Source organism: Pelodiscus sinensis, chromosome 23, assembly GCF_052426305.1.
Source record: "Pelodiscus sinensis isolate ZL-2025 chromosome 23, ASM5242630v1, whole genome shotgun sequence".
Classification (NCBI taxonomy): domain Eukaryota; kingdom Metazoa; phylum Chordata; order Testudines; family Trionychidae; genus Pelodiscus; species Pelodiscus sinensis.
Window position 1 is genome coordinate 25,772,221 of NC_143074.1, and position 16,938 is coordinate 25,789,158.

Below are 16,938 nucleotides of genomic sequence, written 5' to 3' on the forward strand. Positions count from 1 at the left end.
CAGGTGAGAGGAGGGGGTCAGTGTGGGATATGGGGGCAGGTGACAGGACGGGGTCAGTGTGGGATATGGGGGCAGGTGACAGGAGGGGGTCAGTAGGGGTTGTGGGGGTAGGTGAGAAGTGATGGTTGGTGGGGGAAGGGTAGGCAGGTCTGAGGGAGGTGTGGAGGCAGGCGAGTGGAGGGGGTGAGTGCGGGATGTGGGGCAGATGACAGGAGGGAGTCAGTGGAGGTGTGAGGGCAGGTGAGAGGAGGGGTTCAGTGGGGGTTATGGGGACAGGTGAGAGGAGGGAGTCAGAGGGGGGAGTGCTGGGCAGGTGACAGGAGGGAATTAGTAGGGGGTGGGAGTAGGTGGGAGGTGATGGTTGGTGGGGGGAAGGGTAGGCAGGTCTGAGGGAGGTGTGGGGGCAGGCGAGTGGAGGAGGTCAGTGGGGGGTGTGGGGCAGATGACAGGAGGGAGTCAGTGGAGGTGTGGGGGCAGTTGAGAAGAGGGGTTCAGTTGGGGTGTTAGGCAGGTGACAGGAGGGGATCAGAGGGGGAGTGGTGGGCAGGTGAGAGGAGGGGGTCAGGGGGGGGGGGCAGGGGAGGAGGGGGTCAGTGAGGCAGGTGAGAGGAGGAGGTCAGGGGGGGTGTGGGGCAGGGGAGAGGGGATCAGTGGGGGGGCAGGTGAGAGGAGGGGGTCGGGGGGGTGTGGGGCAGGGGAGAGGGGATCAGTGGGGGGGCAGGTGAGAGGAGGGGGTCAGTGGGGGTGTGGGGCAGGAGAGAGGGGGTCAGTGGGGGGCAGGGGAGAGGAGGGGGTCAGGGGGGCGTGGGGCAGGTGAGAGGAGGGGGTCAGTGGGAGTGTGGGGCAGGGGAGAGGGGGGTCAGTGGGGGGCAGGGGAGAGGAGGGGGTCAGGGGGGCTTGGGGCAAGTGAGAGGAGGGGGTCAGGGGGGTGTGGGGCAGGGGAGAGGGAGTCAGTGGGGGGCAGGGGAGAGGAGGGGGTCAGTGGGGGCGTGGGGTAGGTGAGAGGAGGGGGTCAGGGGGGTGTGGGGCAGGGGAGAGGGGGTCAGTGGGGGGGCAGGTGAGAGGAGGGGGTTAGTGGGGGCGTGGGGTAGGTGAGAGGAGGGGGTCAGGGGGGTGTGGGGCAGGGGAGAGGAGGGGCTTGGTGGGGGGAAGGGTAGGCAGGTCTGGGCAGGGGTCAGTGGGGGAGGGGTGGGCAGGTGACAGGCGGGGCAGAGGGGCGGGGCGGGGGCGGGGCTCCGGCTGGGCGCCCGGGTCTCTCCCAGGAGCAGCAGGGGGAGCGCCTCAGCCGAGCTCCCCGCGCGCGCTTGCTCGCGCTCTCCGAAGGGGAGGGGGAAGGGGAGGGCAGGGGGCGTGGCTCCGCCTGGCTCCCACGTCCCCTCGCTCGCGCTCTCTCTCTGCCTCTCTCCTCCTTCACAGGGTGACACGTCTGCAGGGTGAGTGAGTGGCATTGGCAGACTGTCAATCCCTCACCAAAGCGGCCATCAAACAACATAAAACACACACAGTCACTGGGCTGCTGGGCTCATAAATTCCAGCTGGCTGATATTTTTGCACATTGCTTTGCAGAGAGTGTGTAATTAATTTTTTTACAGTTCTTTCCCCTTTATTTCCGCTCTTTTCTTTGCACAAGTTCAAACTTTTGATAGCTGCAATTTTACCCCCATTGTACAGACTTGGGATCATTTGTTATTATTTTTTGGGGGAGGGCAATTAATTTTTTTCATCTGTGTTTGTGTTTTCTTGGGCTTTTTTTAATGTTGCAATTTGGGGATGGGGGTGTTTGCTTGGTTTGTTGTGGTTTTTGCTGTTTGCCACCCTCCTAACTTTTTAAGGATTTGAAAGCAAGTTTTTGTGTGTGTGTTTTTTTTAATTTTGCCTTTTTTTGCGAAGAAGATTATTTTTTGGACAAGTGGAGGAAAGACATAAAAAGCAACAATAAAAATAAAAAAGAAGAGAGGGGGGAAAAAGCTTTGGAGGAAGATTGTACCGAGGGGAGAAAACTGCAAAAAACCTTATCAACTCATTATCCGAGCCAGAAATATCATTGTTATGATGAAAGAAGATTGTAACTAAAGAAGAGAGTGATTTACTGCATTGGAAAGAAGAGCGTGGAATAAACAACTGAGATCCGGTGAAATACTAAATACTGATTTTTTTTGTTAATTTGCGAGAGTAAAATAACAGCAAGCAGGAACTGAAATTGACTACGGGAACCACAGATTTATTCGCATTTTATTTTCTAAGCACAAACCTCCTTCCTCTGATTGTGAGGCTCTTTTTGCCGTTTCTCCTGCTGCTATCTCTGAAAGTGCATTGATTGGGCTGCGGTAGGAGGTATGGATGATCAGTCCAGGATGTTGCAGACTCTGGCCGGTGTGAACCTGGCTGGCCACTCGGTGCAGGGGGGGATGGCTCTGCCTCCTCCCCATGGACATGAAGGGGCAGACGGCGACGGCAGAAAGCAGGACATCGGAGACATCCTCCATCAGATCATGACCATCACTGACCAAAGCCTGGATGAGGCACAAGCAAAGTTGGTTTCGTCTAATTAAACCTTGTCTTTTTGTGTGTGTGGTTTTTGTTTCTCTCCCTCCTGCTTCTCTGCAGAGACCAGGAGTCTCACAATTAGAACAACTTCTTAATACAGTAGGAGAAATTTCAAGCAGCAAAGGCAAAAATCAAAGTTGCTGTTAATTATTTGTAAAATATAAATATGTGATGCTTGTACCATTTTTTTCTGTTCCATTTTATTTGCACCTATGCGTGGAATGCATGTAGTCCCATTTTCATTTCCATCTCTATAGACACTATCTGGTTGACACTCATTTAAAAATCGCCATCCCGCAATATTTGCTCTTCGGGAGACTTTTGATTTCTTGTTCAGAAGTGTAACTTTTTTTCTTTCCTTCTCTCCTGCCCCTGAAGTGGTGGCAGATGAATTACAAAGCTGACAAGATATTGCTTCAGGGAGAAATCCCTCCGTGTTTGAAATCACAGTAAATACAAAACAAAGAATGTGAACTCTGGAAGTTACCCTTTTAGCAAATCCGCTCTAATGTAGAGGAATGGAAAGCAGTCGAGATCGCTGTATACATCAAAGCCTGGTCTATCAGGGAAATTACATACAGCGAATTTGACTTAAACAGGTGGAAAAAAAACCCCTTGTAACATGGCTTTAAAACCAAACTTCTGCGAGCGTCTCAAGTCTGCAAAGTGGTAGGCAGGCGGGGGCTCCCTGGATTCTGACTTGTCACCACAAGTCCCTGCTTTGGTGACAAATGAGAGAAGGCATTTGAAACACCCTTTTATTTGCTCCTCTTGTCCCTGAATTTAAATCTCCTCACATTGCTTCTTAATGTTTGCTACTTTGCACACAGTATGATTAGGTTGTCTGGTCGCCTATAGGGCAAATATGTGCTTCCCCTCCTCCCCCTCACAGCCAAAAAGCTGTAGCCAAAGATTCCTTGTCACTTGTCATTAACTTTACTTCCTATTACTTTGCATGGAATAGCTGAACAGTACAATGCAGGGGCACAACTAAATCATTTTATTGTGGAAAGGCGCCATATTATCAAATAGCTTCTGCTAATGCATTTGTTGTTTTCCCACCCTCTTTTCCAGAAAGCATGCACTGAACTGCCACAGAATGAAGCCTGCTCTATTCAGTGTCCTGTGCGAAATCAAAGAGAAAACAGGTAAGAGGCCAGGAGGAGCAGGGTTTTCAATTGCACCCCACACAGGTCAGCATTGCAATACTTCTCAATTCTGCAAGCCTGGGAGCTGATGTGGGCACCGCAGCCATCTTTGATCCTTGCTTCCTTGCCTGCTTCTGATCTTGGGGAGGGGAGGGGGGAGAATGCAATAAATCTGGAGCAAATTTTACAATTCATAATCCCGATGTAAAATGAAATGTAGATGAAAATGATCGTGTGTCACCGTCCGCAGAGTAAATTCCCCCTCTGGCTGCAATCAGGGAAGCAACACGGAGCAAACCAGGCTGTCTCCCCCTCTCTCTGCCTTGTTTGTATGTCAGTTTCTTAAAGGAGCAATGTGAGATTGGAGAAGCCAATTGCAGCGTAGGAACCGCACAGCCGGCAACTTTGTTTGACTCGGGTCACCTCATTGTTTATCTGTGCAATTAGCAGAATATATGTTATTGGACGCATTCAGTTGACAGATCCAAACTAGTACACTATATGTGGGAAATTAACTGTAGGCTTAAGAAATGCTCAAAGAGGGGTGTGTATAATATGTGTATAAATATGTCCACACATGTTCAGATACATACGGATATACCTTGTATAGAATACGTTTATCTTATGTACATTTACGTTCAGAGGGTCATTTATGTACATTAATATTTCTGTAGATATTGCTATTCATATCTATATATCTATAGACAAAAATGATGGCAACCCCCCTGAAGTTTTCAAAAAAAGTATTTAAAAATATGGAAGAAAAAAGGGTAGAAGCAAGTTAGAATATACATTTATATATTTACATTTAAGTTGGATATCATACAATTACAATTTTGAAAACAGCATTTCAGGCAACTGTGTAGTAACAAAATATAATACCCATTTTAAAAGTGTACTATTTAGAATTCTAGTTCCTAAACTTGATCTACACATACACGCTTTAAAAATGTGCTAGAGGCTTAACTAAAATATATAATATTTTTCTTATAACAATAAAACTTACCATTTATATAGCACTTTTCATTTTCCAAGTGCTGTACAATCACACGTGTGCTGAAGAAAAAAATCTTTCTTCATATAATAGAGAACAAGTTAAAGGATCAGTAAACTTTGTAAGCATTAATATGTATATACTATTCTGTCTGAATGCATCACATTTTAAGAGAGAACAGAACAAAAATGAAGATGGTGTGATACTGAGGACACAAGAGTATTAACAACTAGACCGTACAGAGTGAAGTTAAGAATTAAGTGATAAAATGATTTCTGCCAATATGTGTTTGTAAGGAGCAGAGCAAAGTCTTAATTTTTTGGTGCAATAATATTTTAAACACCAGAATGTTTCTTCCCAAAAAGTCAAACTGTTAAGATATATTGTTAAGACACATTGAACCTTCATAGCAGCTTGTGTATGTGCTCTTTGACCCCACTGACTTTAAATGAAGAAAAAAAGTCACTTTTTAGAAGGGAGGATTTTGAAAAGTATTGTATGTAATATTATGGGAAGCAAGAGCATTGTTAAAGTCCAACTAACTTAAAAAAAAATCTTTAAACTAGCTTTTTAGTTACCCTTGTAAATTATAGTTCTCAATTGCTGTCTGAAGACAAAAAATACATATGACTACAGAATAAGACATCAAATATTAAATCACATAAGAATCTTAACTAAGAAACCTAAAAGTGCACAGTTCTCGGTAAATTATGCTGCTTAATGTCCAAAGGTTTCCTTGCTATCAGGACTCCACTTCAGTTTCTGCTGACAGCTAAGCACTGGGGTATTGACTGTGTTGTGAATATTAAGATTGATTCTGCTTTATATTGCATTATATTACTCTGGATAAGGGGAATGATTTCCCCCCTCCCTGCGCCACACACATACACCCTTTGTGCCTTGATCACAGTTAAAATTCCCCACACCCTGTTTGGTTCGTATTTGTTTTCTTGTCGTTTTCGAAACTTCTTGCCCAGCCAGCTCCAGAGCTAACCAAACAACCTGCCTTTGATGTTTAGACATTTTGCAGCAGGCAGATTTCAATTAAGAAGGCATAGGTCCTGCGATCACTTATTTGCACAGGGCTTAGCCTCACTGCTTTGAAATGAAAGTATAGTCAACCACATGTCAGAGGTGAGTTGAGAATTAAAAACAAGTCTTTTCAGAGACAGGGATTACTGGCAGTGGGTGCTTGGTAAGGCCAGTGCTGTTGCAGAAGCGAGAAGGAAACTGACAAGGGAAGAGATTTTGTGATTTCAAATGTTTCTGGGGATTTCAGTGATAATTTGTAAGTTGAGATCTTGCTTTTGTGTCTTGACTTGTGGAGGCAAGTTTGCAAGTTATCTCTTTTGTAAAACAGCTAAGACCCAACAAAGAGTGAAGGCGTCCGTCTGGCCAAAGACGGGATCCTGCCAGACCCAACAACTGGGAATGGATAGGATTAATGCACTGAGTGATTGATGGAGGTGAATCCACCCCCCCCCCCCAAACTGTTCCCAAAGGGGGATATTCACTCAGGATCTCCCAGTTGAGATTAAATGATTGTATAGACATTAGTAAGTGTTAGCAAAGCAAAGAAAATGTGAAAGCAATGTCTAGCATATTTTCTCTGATCTGTTTCCATGAGGGAAAAAGTGCGAATACCAAAAAATTCTGCATTTGTAGGGTAAACAATTTGCGATGCAGTTAAAGTAGGGGTTTTTACCCATTGGTCTTCACTACCTTTTGCTCTTCAGATTATACATATCTTGTTGTTAGTAATGGAAATTACTGTCATGGTTTATCCTACCTAGTTTAATGGGACAGAAAGAATCTATCTCTGCATAAAGTATGATTTCAGTTATATGAAATAGGGAATTACGTAATGCGACCATGCAGTCATTTTTATTTTTAATTGCATTAATTTTTAATACTTTGCTGGTGGGTTATTATTGTTCAGTGCAGCTAGTGAGTACTTTGCTAGATTGGTAGAAAGGGAATGTTTAGGGAAACCCCCAATTTCAGGAGAATTAACCATATCAGATGCTATCAGAGATCAAAATTCATTTCTTCAAGGGTTAGTAGATGCATTATGTTTATTAAAGATTTTTTACTCTGCCTTATTTAGAAGTAGGTAGCTGAAGAATGTTTCTGAGAAATATTTATCGTGTTCAAAGTAATTATTTACAAAATCTAATGTGACAGTGTTTGTTAAAATGTAAAAATAAATATGTTCAGCATAAATCTACTTTAAAACACACTCACGCACACACACATATTATGTGCATCCCTAAAGGCAGCCACCGGGTAGCAGGTTTTCATAAAGGTGACTAACTGCCACTTATTTATTTAATTAATATCAAGAAAATTGAGCCCCAAAGTTAGGGAAGCCCCTCTAGTAAAAAAGAGTGATAAGAAAAACGGGTCTGTTTAGTGGTTGCATTAGGTTACATTTTCTGTATCTGTTCTATTAGATGTGGAGTCACATCTGTTGCATAACTTTGTATCAATCTTTCTGTCCTCCCCATCAGTAGATATCATAGACTGATGTAGGTCATGTTGTTTTCCTATATGTACACAGTTGACTGTTAAGAAAAGCTTAGATTCAAAATCTGATTTTCCTTATATGCTAGTAAAAATCTGTTCCTGAAGTGCTGTATTTACATATGCAAAATGCATGAAAATATATCAATTCTGATGTTCTTAAAAATGATTAGGGAATTGTAGTTATTTCCCAATGGAATTCCATTTTATTGAGCTATACTGACAGATGATCTGCACCATCATAGTCTCTTTCCTTTTCATGTTGTTTTTAAAAATTATGTTTAAAAAAATCCACGCAATGACAGCTGCCAACCAAACCTTAATTTACCGTTGCCACAAACCCTAAATAGCATTCATTTACTACTAATGCCTAATGGCATACATGATGGTTTGCCAGATTTGTGGCCTTTCTGAGGCTTATAAGCAGGACTGACTTGGGAAGATCATAAAACTTAATGAACTTCTCGACTGCAGGAGGTGTCCGCAGGGGAAGAGAACGGCCTGCTTGGCTGGTTGGGCTGGTTGAACTATTTTTTATGTCTAAAGAGAGGAAGAAAATGATCACTAAAAAATGTTCTGCCTTCATGCAGAGCTTTGTTTCAAAGTGTGAAAAGATTTTTTTTTAGATATGGAAAACCGAAGAACAGCGAAATTAACAAATTAGATTAATTTCTTGTTATTTGCCGTGTAAGCTGAAACCTTTATTTTTATTGCTACAACTGTAACTAGCCATCCATCGCCATTCTGATGAGCAAAATCTCCTGCTCTCATTTCACAGCAAAACTCTTACATGGTCCAATTCTTTGGAGGTTTTCAGGAACACCTCTAAAGATTTCGCAATATATCACCCAAAGTGGCCATTATATAACTAGCATTAGAAAGGCCTCTTTCCATAACAATTTAAAAATATCAACCCCTCTTTCACTGTTTATCTTTTCAACTGAACTGCCAGATTTTTTTCTTACATTACATTCATTTTAACTTTTCAGTATTTGAAAACTATTGTATCATGCCAATAATTGGCAATAAAATAAAAGCTATTAATTAAATGTTAGAAGATAAATGTGAAATGGTAAAATAACATTATAATTTATCTAAGCTATTTTTTAAATATTAAATTGTAATGTTATAATTATTCAATTGAGCTGTTTAAAAAAATATAGTCCTCATATGCCCTTATCAAGTTCTTTAGTGTAATTTTTAATTTACTTTGGTTAAATTAGAAAATAAACAATGTGGATTAAACATTTTTATTTTTGTGTAAGAATGTTTTTTTTCTTTTTAATATTCAGAATTGTAAGGAATAATCAGCTAAAATGCCACAATTCTTAAATGATGTATTTTAAAAGGTATTCATTATTAAACGTATTCCAGTTCATTCCATCTCATAGTATGGTATGCCACTTACACCACCTTAATGGTAATGGAATCACTTTGCCTCATAAATGTTCCACTAGTAAAAATTAAATTGAATTAAGTATCTGATTGTCATTTTGTCATCCGTTCCAAACCTACATAGAGACAAAATGCCATCTCCATGGTGGTTCTTTAGCCAGTGTGAGATTTATTTATTTTAATTTATTTTGGCCAAGAAAAAGAACGGCTTTTGTGGCTTTTCCCCCCTCCAACAAAACATCTGACATTTTGTCGTAGAGGACTTGTTACTGCATGCTACCTTTTCGCCAAGCCATTTTAGAGCTCCTTCTTATAGTTAAATAACACACAGGCTTTCACCTGATTACAAGGATCTTTTTCCAGATCATCCTCCCCTCCCCCCGAAAGATAATATTAGATCTATTTTTCAATACTCAGTCTGAACAAGTAATTCTTTTATTTTCTACCTCATTTTTAGAGGGCTTCATTTTATTCTTGAATATGAAACAAGCTTGTACATTTGTAAATATTTTCAAATGACTATGAGATACCACCACATTTATTTTATGATCACAGTAATTGAAATAATTTATTTTTGATTTGGTATAAATACATATAATAGTAGATAGTGAGCAGAGCCATTCAAGGCCATCTCTTATTTCACAAATGTAATAGATTTATCAAACAGTTTTGTTCAGCTTTCAGGGAAAGATACACACTTCCATGATGTGGATATTATGCTATCCTGATTCAATTTAAATATTAATTTGTATATTGCAATGTACCTTAGACAAGTATATGCAGAATTAAAATATGAAATTGCTTCGAATGTAATAAAAGGTTTACATACACATGCAATTTATAAATAATATATAATGCAATAAAGCAAGATTGGTTTATATTCTGAATTTTTTAGACTGTTTTACTGTTCTGTGTCATGTGAATATTTTTAAGTAAAATAAGAATGAATAATAAGTTTGTATACTAACTAGTCAAAATAAATAGGGATTCAAGTTTTTCTTTCTTGTATAATTGATAGAATTAGATGTAGCTGTTTGTATTCTGTGAATTGACACCATGAGAAGAATGCTTTGTTTGTTTTCTCAGCAGTCATGTTTAATGCTATTCGCTTATCAAGGTGATCAGCATGGTTCAGATAACACATGCCTGACACAGCCTGCCTTTTTTCACCATCATGTTGACCTTTTGTCACATTTGCTTTTCTCTGGTAGGCAATTCATGTCTTTAAGTATGAATAGAGTAAATAATTCACATCAATATTTAATATAAATTATTAAAGTTTGTGTCAGCTCATGTAGTTCCTGCTTTTATAAAGTTAGAGTAGTACATCAACCAAACTGATGAATTACGCTTTTCAGCTGGACATTAGAGCTATTCCACTGTGTTATCTTTACAACCTAAGTAAACAAGAGAGTTACAGATGAAGGGAAATGAAGCTCCGTGCTTTATATTTTTCAAGAGGAGCTGGGTATATTCTTTAGAAAGGGGGCAAATGCTGGATAAATAGCTAGAGTAATTTTATTTGTGATTTCCAAAACTTTATTCTTATTGTTTATAAGATGTAAATTGAAACATAGCAAACACTTCTGAACTTGACATTTTCTTCCTCATCTTCTTCTTAGCCTTACATGAGTGCTTAAGCTTTATTCATAGATTCAGATTATTTTTACTTAGATTTTTTTAAAATTTTGTTTGGTTTGGAGTTTTTAAATTTATGTTCTTTGTAGCCCAATTTTTATAAATCTTTTAAGAGATGAATGATAAATTAGTTCAGAGATTAGGAAGTTTCCGATCTCTTCAGCCCTTGGTTATATACTATAACACTATTTTATAAACTAAATCTGTTATCAAAAAGGTAGACTGATTTTTTTTTTTGAGAAAATAATTTTTGAGTCCGATGATATTACAGTGCATGTGTGTTGCTAAATACTGTTGAAACAAAGAACATTTTTCACAGAAGCATAACCACAAAATAATTCATTTTTATCTTATTTCACCTTAGTGTTTTTTATTTAAATTCTGTTGTTCAAGAGGAATCTCATTTCAAGTTGCACAATCAAGTGAAATTGTTGTACCAATATCAGAATCACTGAATAACATGGGTCTGTACTACTACAAATCAATCATTTTGGGAGTTTCTCTATCATGTGTTTGCAGGTCAAAACCTCATGTTTATATTTATGTTATGCATCAACTTTAAAGCTAATCTCTTAGTCTGCATTGTCCTACCGGTGGCTTTTCAAGTCTGAATTATTTTTTTATTTATTAATTGTACGTACAAAAATGGATTAAATAATGTTACCTTCCATTTTTTTCAAAAAAGGAAAGAATAACAATTTCACAGTATATGTTTACACATGTGACAGAGCAAATGAAAGTATCTAGAGACCTTCCACTACATGATCTAAATTAAGATTCTAAACAGGCATTACAGATGCTGGTAACTTTGGCAATTATCATTTTGTTTGGTGAACAGTAGTAAAACAGTGTGCGGTAAAAGTGTTTAGAGAGAGAGGATAAATAAATTGAACAGTTTTGCAATGCAAAGTGGTTTGTGGTGTTTTTGAGGATTTCTTGGCTCTTGCTTAACTGCTATTGTGAAGCCTGGAGCAGATTTTCCCATTGCTAATGCCCTAGAAGTATTAATTCACTTTGATATGCTAATTAGAGGGCATTATGCAAGAAATGAGATTAAGTGGCAGCATGAAGCCATTTGCCTGTCAGTAAATTGAGAGCTTTAGCATCAGGAGGAGCTTTGTTTTTTCTGAGTTTCTCTTGGTTTTGCATATAAATAAAATTGATTGAAAGGTCTAGAGAAGCTTCTAGAACATTGGTGATTCTTTCTCTCTTTCTATGATTATTTAAACTTCATGTTAAAGGCTTTCTCTGAATATTAATTGATCTAATGGGAGATACTGAACATGAAGAATTTCATTGTATTCTCAGTTACTGTCTCTTAACAAAAGAAAAGTATTAGAATTTCTTTGTGTCATCTGATTTTTGTGGTATTATTTCAGATCTAGGTTACAACTTTGTATTGTGAACTCTGATCAGTGCTAACTATTACTGGGCTGATGCTCTTGCCAGTTTGAGCACAACAAAGGCCTGATTTCAGAGGTGTGCTGCAAAGCTGAAGTCAGCAGTGGGCGTGGATACCTGAAGAATCAGGCCTTGAGTTTTTATCATCCCACCTCAGTTGTAAGGTGTTCTGTGATTTCATATGTAAATTGGAGATATAATTGAGATCCTTTGGGAAGGAAGAAGTTGTAACACTGGCCATAGATTTTATTCAACTGCCAGAAACTGTATTTGAAGCAACATTAAGGGGTTGACTTAAATCCATAAAAGCAAGGAAATTCTGAGTTAATGCTTCAACTCTGCCCTTAACTCAACCCATTTAACCTATTTATTAGAGTATATATGAGTCGTGAGCTAACTCTGCTGAGACCCCTGCAGTATTATGGCAATGTGGGACGAGTCAAAGATAGAGTCTCTGATTTAGTTCAAAATTTCCTGGCTCTTGTGGCTTTAATTCAGACTGCAGCACCTCTGGAATATAGCTGGGTTGTTCAGTTTCTCCTTTCTTATGGAAATACCCCAAAATAGGACACAAGTAATGCAGGGCAATGAAAAAAAAAGTATCTCTGGCCCTATCCTCAATTGCAGGATGTGAGGGATGTGTGTCTCCACTGTGGGCATCTCCTTAATGGATCATTATCTTAAAGCCAATCTGAGGCTAGGGTTATAAGGATCATGCTTGTGATAAGCCCCAATAATTAAAAATGAAGCCCCAGTGCCGCTCAGTGTGGGACTGCCTAGTTCTGGCAGCTGATTTCTATCGCTGTGAGGGAATTTTAACATCATAACATAAGACACAATAAACCCTAGTGACTTCTTCAGAGCCATACGGATTATCAAGTCGTTGCAACTGGCATGCACACCATGGTGTCAGTACTCATGTGTAACTTCCAGCCATTTAAATAGTAGCTACAACAAGCATGGCCATAGAGGGGAGAATACAGAATACAGACCTCTTATTAAGTAAGACTCCTTATTACATTTTTAGTGAAACGTGGTTACCATTTTGCTCCATTAAGCTTTTCTAAATAAAATACTTGGTTATTTGTAAAACCCCCTCCCAAGTAGTTGAACAAATACATCTTCATTAGGAATTCACAACCTGAAAACTTCCATGAATGGAATGAAAGTGTTTTAGAGTTAGATAGGAAATAGAATAGCTTCTGAAACTACAAAACCAAAATTTCTTGTAGAAAGTAACCTCGTGCCAAAAATCAGCAAACATTCCCTTTCACACTACAACCTTTTGAATAAAAACATTAAATAATGAACACATTAAAGGGATTAATTTAACTATATCCTTAATAATGCAGTCTGTGGGGTACAGAAAGGCAGAGTAATCTAGTATATGGAGTATTCAGGAGTGGGAACTTGAATGTTAATCTTGTACCTAGTGAAGTTAGAGGCACTGAAATTAATGGAAGTTTTGCCACTGATTTCAGTGGGGCTGAGGAATCACGTTTATGTCTTAACTAACCTATCTATAAATGGGGATATTATTTTCCTGCTGATGATCATTGCAAGGATTAATCAACAAATGTTTGTACTATATGTTGAAGTTGTAAAGTGTTATGCAGATGCTAAGTATCATTGAAATGGCTATGATTTGTTATGTATGAAGAAATAGCAATCTATCAAATCAATTTCTAGTGGTCATTATTACTTACATTATAGCATTCCTAAATGATGTCCCACCAATTGAAAGATAGATTAAGCTTTCCTTAGATGATTTCCTTTTTTTGTAGGTCAACTGGGGATGATAGTATTTTGAATCTGTCCTGTAGAAGACTGAAAACAGGGTTCAGATTTTATGTTTTTTTATTCAGTGGTTTAAAAAATTTCGCCCACAATAGTCAAAGTGTGTTGTTTTACTTTGCTGGTGATTATTCACAGATACCTTTACACAACTGGCAGCATATTTAAAGCACTGATAACAAATGTTTGTTGATTATAGACGCTTACCATGCATTTAGTGAATATTTGCAATTGCACTAAATAATGCTGAGATGTTTGCTTATTTTCTGATGTGTTGGATGCTGGTTGCAAGAGTGACTGTCACTAGTAAGAACAAGTTACAGTAGAGATTGTGCAATGATTCTTATTTGACTTCAAGGATATATTTATTACCATTTTTGAACAAATTATACTAACATGAAAAGTTGTGGAAATGATTGTGCACTAGATAAGGTGATACATTACAGGAGTGGTTGGGTTTATGGGGCTTTATGCTGAGGTTTTCTCAAAAATTATAGCACAGTCCTGTCACTATAAAACCCAGTGATACAGTTGGTAATAACATGCAGTGGAAGTATTTTTAGTTTTCACTTGTTATTCAAATGTAGTAGGAATCAGTTTTTTCTATCTCCTATTTCTTTCCTTTGTTGCAATCTCTCTCTCCCCCCCCCCACCCCGCTTAAAAAAAAAAGAAAGGAAGAAAGTCTTAGGTTTTGCATTGGTAATGACTGCAGGTAAAGCCCTCAGAGTGAAGTTCTTGCCCTTGAGAAGTGAATTGGAGTTTTGTCAAGATTTCAGTGTGGGAAAGATTTGGCTGTGAAGCGAAAATTGCCCCAGTGCAGTGAAGCCATACAAGTCCTCTGGCACCATTAAGTCCAGTGTTAAAGGCTTAACCAGTGGATGGGCCTTCTGTGAGTGACCCTGCTGCACTGGGGTAAATTTCACCCTCAGTGAGTTACTGAGAATTATTTCTTACTTCTTCTCCCTTTGTTGGGGGCTGTGACTGATATCAGTAGGATCCTTGGGAACTTATTGACTTGTTGGTTCTTGACCTTTTGACAGTGACCAAGTATAGAAATTGAATGTCTGAAAATTAAATGATAGGATCCATATACATAAATACTTGGATGTCAGTGTATTACATGAACTAATTTTGGTTTACTTAAATTTATGGCATTTTGTGTTCAATAAAGGAAATATTTCTTCTTTTCAATATACTGAGAGTCTAATAATATTGTAGTTGCTAGCACTAAACAAATCAATTTCCTGTTACTGACTGATTATCATAACAGCTGCTGTTTAATCACCATGATTGTTATGTAACTTTGCAATCTCTAATATTTTGGAAAGGAGTAGGCATAGTTGGGGTGCAGTGCAGTGATGTGATGCCATTGCGTTGAGCCGGAGATAAAAGCCTACGCGGCCTGTAGTGAGTGTACTTCCATTCAACGGGCTATGGAATCTTGCAAAAATTGCCAACAAGGTTCCTGCTTAAAAAACACCAAAGCCGTGATCCTCACCCTCCCTCAATCTGACTGTAAAGATAATTGCAAATTAGAATGGCCTTTGGACGGGTGGTTCTTTTTCAGTCCCAGCACGAGAGGGTGAAATGACAGTAATATTCGTGTAGTCGTTACTTTATATAAATAATGCACTGGTTATGTGTATGAAAACAATGCGTCATTTTTTTTCTCGTGAGAACTAAAAAAATGGGGCCTTTGAAAGAAGTCTGGTAGGGCTGGGAATATTGTTCTTTCCAAGAGCAGCAATAAGGCAGTGGTCAGCACGAATGTAAATATTTGCACAACCACCATGTTCTACAGACTTCAATTTAATGGCAAAAATCTGCCCTAAATGCCTCAGTAAATATATGCTGAAGAACAGAAGCCTATTCACTGAAGAAACAATTGACTTTCGCTTCTTTGTTGTGAAAGTGGCCCCCAGTGATCCTACTGCAAGGACTAGATAGAGCAGAGGAGAAAGGCTGCCTCCAGGCTGGTGGGCTGCCAGTCTCGCTGGCACTGCCAAATGCACTTCCTATTTGTGGTGCAAGGGAATTGGAACAGTGCAGCATTTATCATCCCCTTCCCCACTCTCCATGCACGGGAAAGGGGAAGTTGTCAATGAAAGAAAAAGAACTGTAATCGCACATTTACATATGCTTCTAATTGTTGATTTGGGGATTTTCTATGAATATAGCTTCACAAAACAGATGCTGCTTAAGAAAAGGGGGAACATAATTTTGTGGGCAATGAATTAAGTGTTTTTGTGGCCCTCTCATCCGTAGCTAGGAGCAGTTTGTGGACCGCGTCTGTGAACGCCGCTCATAATTGTTTTTCACACATAAGTTATGCAAATGAGCTTTTATGGCAACTGGCATAACAATTAGCATCCTCCAGCAATATTTTAGCAGGTTAATTGCAAAATTTCTAAATTGTACATCTGACTTGTTAATTAGGCATGACAGAGGTGGTAAAATAGTTATCTTCAGGCAGTGGCAGCCAGGAGCTGCTTGAAATGCAAAGAGCAAGGATTGATTGGATTTGAGGGTTACAATTGTGGGAGCACTGCTGTTGTCAAGTGCCGCTGAGCAGCTCTGCTCGATCGGTTGCCTCAGAGCAAGAACCACGTCGTTGCTGAGAGTACCCTGCCATTTACAAATCTGCTTTATTTAACTCTCCAACTCTCTAAATCCCACGTAGGCCTTTGCCTGCCTCACATATTTTGCTCCCTCTCACTGTCATGCGGTGCAGCTGCAGAAGGGATTGCAGTTTTATTTTTAAAAATTACAACCCAAAGTTTAGCTACCACCAGATTTTGGTTTGACGAATCCTTTTTTTAGCCTAAGTGTCAACACCACTGCCTACCCACATGTCTTAATGTTTACCAAAAAACCCTCCTCCCAACATCCTATTTTTGCTTCCTGACGTTGAAATGCAATGTTGATTATATTTTACAAGCTTTACTGACTCAGCCTATTTGTCTTAAATTCTTGCCTTCAAATATTGTTATGTGTTTTATATTAATCCCATTCAAACACACAACCCCCGCTAATATCTGCAATAACCTGGTTTTTAGGCTCTGAGGTATACCTGAATGATTAACAAAGATTGTAATGGGAGTCTCTTACCCAGAGAATACATTCAAAACATATTTTCTTTTCAGCAATAGTGCCTGCCACAAACAAAATGCTAATACAATCCAGCAGAACAAGTACAGTATCTTTTACATCTATGAATACAGTTTTCAATACCTTTTACATACTTTGACAGTTGATTTTGGCATGCAATACTTAGTTCCACACTATTTTGATATTTAACCATTTAAATTGTGAGATAACAAATAGAAAAAGAGAGATGCTAAAAAGGTATCTTTGGGGTATAGCTGGAAGTCAGCTAGCACAGCAAAAAGCTTTGTTTGGTTGCACCATTTGTCATTAGCCTGCTGGCGGACTGTATGTTTTGTAGTTTAAATTAAGTCAATCAAATTTTAGTATTATACACACATATATATATATAT

General features: G+C 39.2%; 1 protein-coding gene across 4 annotated transcripts in view; it reads left to right on the forward strand.

Moving 5' to 3' along the window:
- Positions 1-1,326: 1,326 nt before the first annotated feature.
- PBX3 (PBX homeobox 3) overlaps positions 1,327-16,938 on the forward strand; it is a 165,172-nt gene continuing 149,560 nt past the window's right edge. Inside the window, exons 1-2 of one of the 4 annotated variants that reach the window (XM_006116916.5) lie at positions 1,327-1,433; positions 3,622-3,695. In XM_006116916.5, the coding sequence (XP_006116978.2) occupies positions 3,647-3,695 (49 nt within the window). In that variant the 5' untranslated portion in view covers positions 1,327-1,433; positions 3,622-3,646. Of the gene's footprint in view, positions 2,534-3,621; positions 3,696-16,938 lie in introns of all 4 variants that reach the window. The other 3 variants (XM_006116915.5, XM_006116917.5, XM_006116919.5) reach the window with 3 other exon arrangements.